This window comes from Otolemur garnettii, unplaced genomic scaffold, assembly GCF_000181295.1.
Source record: "Otolemur garnettii isolate 467f Iridium unplaced genomic scaffold, OtoGar3 scaffold00049, whole genome shotgun sequence".
Classification (NCBI taxonomy): domain Eukaryota; kingdom Metazoa; phylum Chordata; class Mammalia; order Primates; family Galagidae; genus Otolemur; species Otolemur garnettii.
Genome location: NW_003852444.1, coordinates 1,484,849 through 1,485,927, shown reverse-complemented (window position 1 = coordinate 1,485,927; position 1,079 = coordinate 1,484,849). Strand labels below are relative to the sequence as shown.

General features: G+C 48.3%; 1 protein-coding gene across 1 annotated transcript; it reads left to right on the top strand.

Moving 5' to 3' along the window:
• Positions 1-1,079, top strand: LOC100960372 (olfactory receptor-like protein OLF3). The gene has a single exon (XM_003791538.2). It carries the CDS (start codon positions 39-41, stop codon positions 993-995), a length of 957 nt encoding a protein of 318 aa, XP_003791586.1. The 5' UTR covers positions 1-38; the 3' UTR covers positions 996-1,079.

Here is a 1,079-nt window from a genome sequence, read left to right as displayed (position 1 = left end):
TGATTCTGTCTGCAGATTAATAATCCTCACACTTTTAAATGGGAATAGATAACCAGACATGGGTGAGGCAGTTTATTCTCCTTGGCCTGTCCAGTGACCAGGACATTCAGGTCACTCTCTTTGTCCTGTTCTTGGTCATGTACCTGGTGACAGTGCTGGGGAACTTTCTCATTGTTCTTCTGATCAGACTGGACAGCCAACTCCACACTCCCATGTATTTCTTTCTCACCAACCTCTCCCTTGTTGACGTCTCCTATGCCACGAGCATCGTCCCTCAGATGCTGGTGCATTTTCTAGCAAAACAAAAAGTCATCCCTCTCCTGAGTTGTGCAGCCCAGTTATTTTTCTCCCTGGCATTGGGTGGGATTGAGTTTGTTCTCCTGGCGGTGATGGCCTATGACCGCTATGTGGCCGTTTGTGACCCCCTGCGATACTCAGCAATCATGCATGGTGGCCTGTGTACTAGGTTGGCTATCACATCCTGGGTCAGTGGCTCCATCAACTCTCTTATGCACACCACCATCACCTTTCAGCTGCCCATGTGCAGTAACAAGATTATTGATCACATATCCTGTGAAATCCTAGCTGTGGTCAGGCTGGCTTGTATGGACACCTCCTCCAATGAGGTCACCATCATGGTCTCCAGCATTGTGCTTCTGATGACACCCTTCTGCCTGGTTCTTTTGTCCTACATCCGGATCATCTCTACTATCCTAAAGATCCAGTCCACAGAGGGAAGGAAGAAAGCCTTTCACACATGTGCCTCTCACCTCATGGTGGTTGCCCTGTGCTATGGCATGGCCATTTTCATTTATATTCAGCCCCGCTCCAGTCCCTCCGTCCTTCAGGAGAAGATGATCTCTCTCTTCTATGCCATTTTGACACCCATGTTGAACCCCATGATTTATAGTCTAAGGAATAAGGAGGTGAAGGGGGCCTGGCAGAAACTATTAGGGAAATTCTCTGGGTTAACATTCAAACTGGCAGCTTCATGACTCATGAACATCACATAGAGGAAAGAGCTTTGCCACAGTGTTCTCCCTGCAACTCAGATGTGACAGGCTGAACTGCATCGCCCT

Bases quoted from the DNA above. Each gene is read 5' to 3' on its own strand.
- LOC100960372 (XM_003791538.2), top strand. From the start codon at position 39: ATGGGAATAGATAACCAGACATGGGTGAGGCAGTTTATTCTCCTTGGC.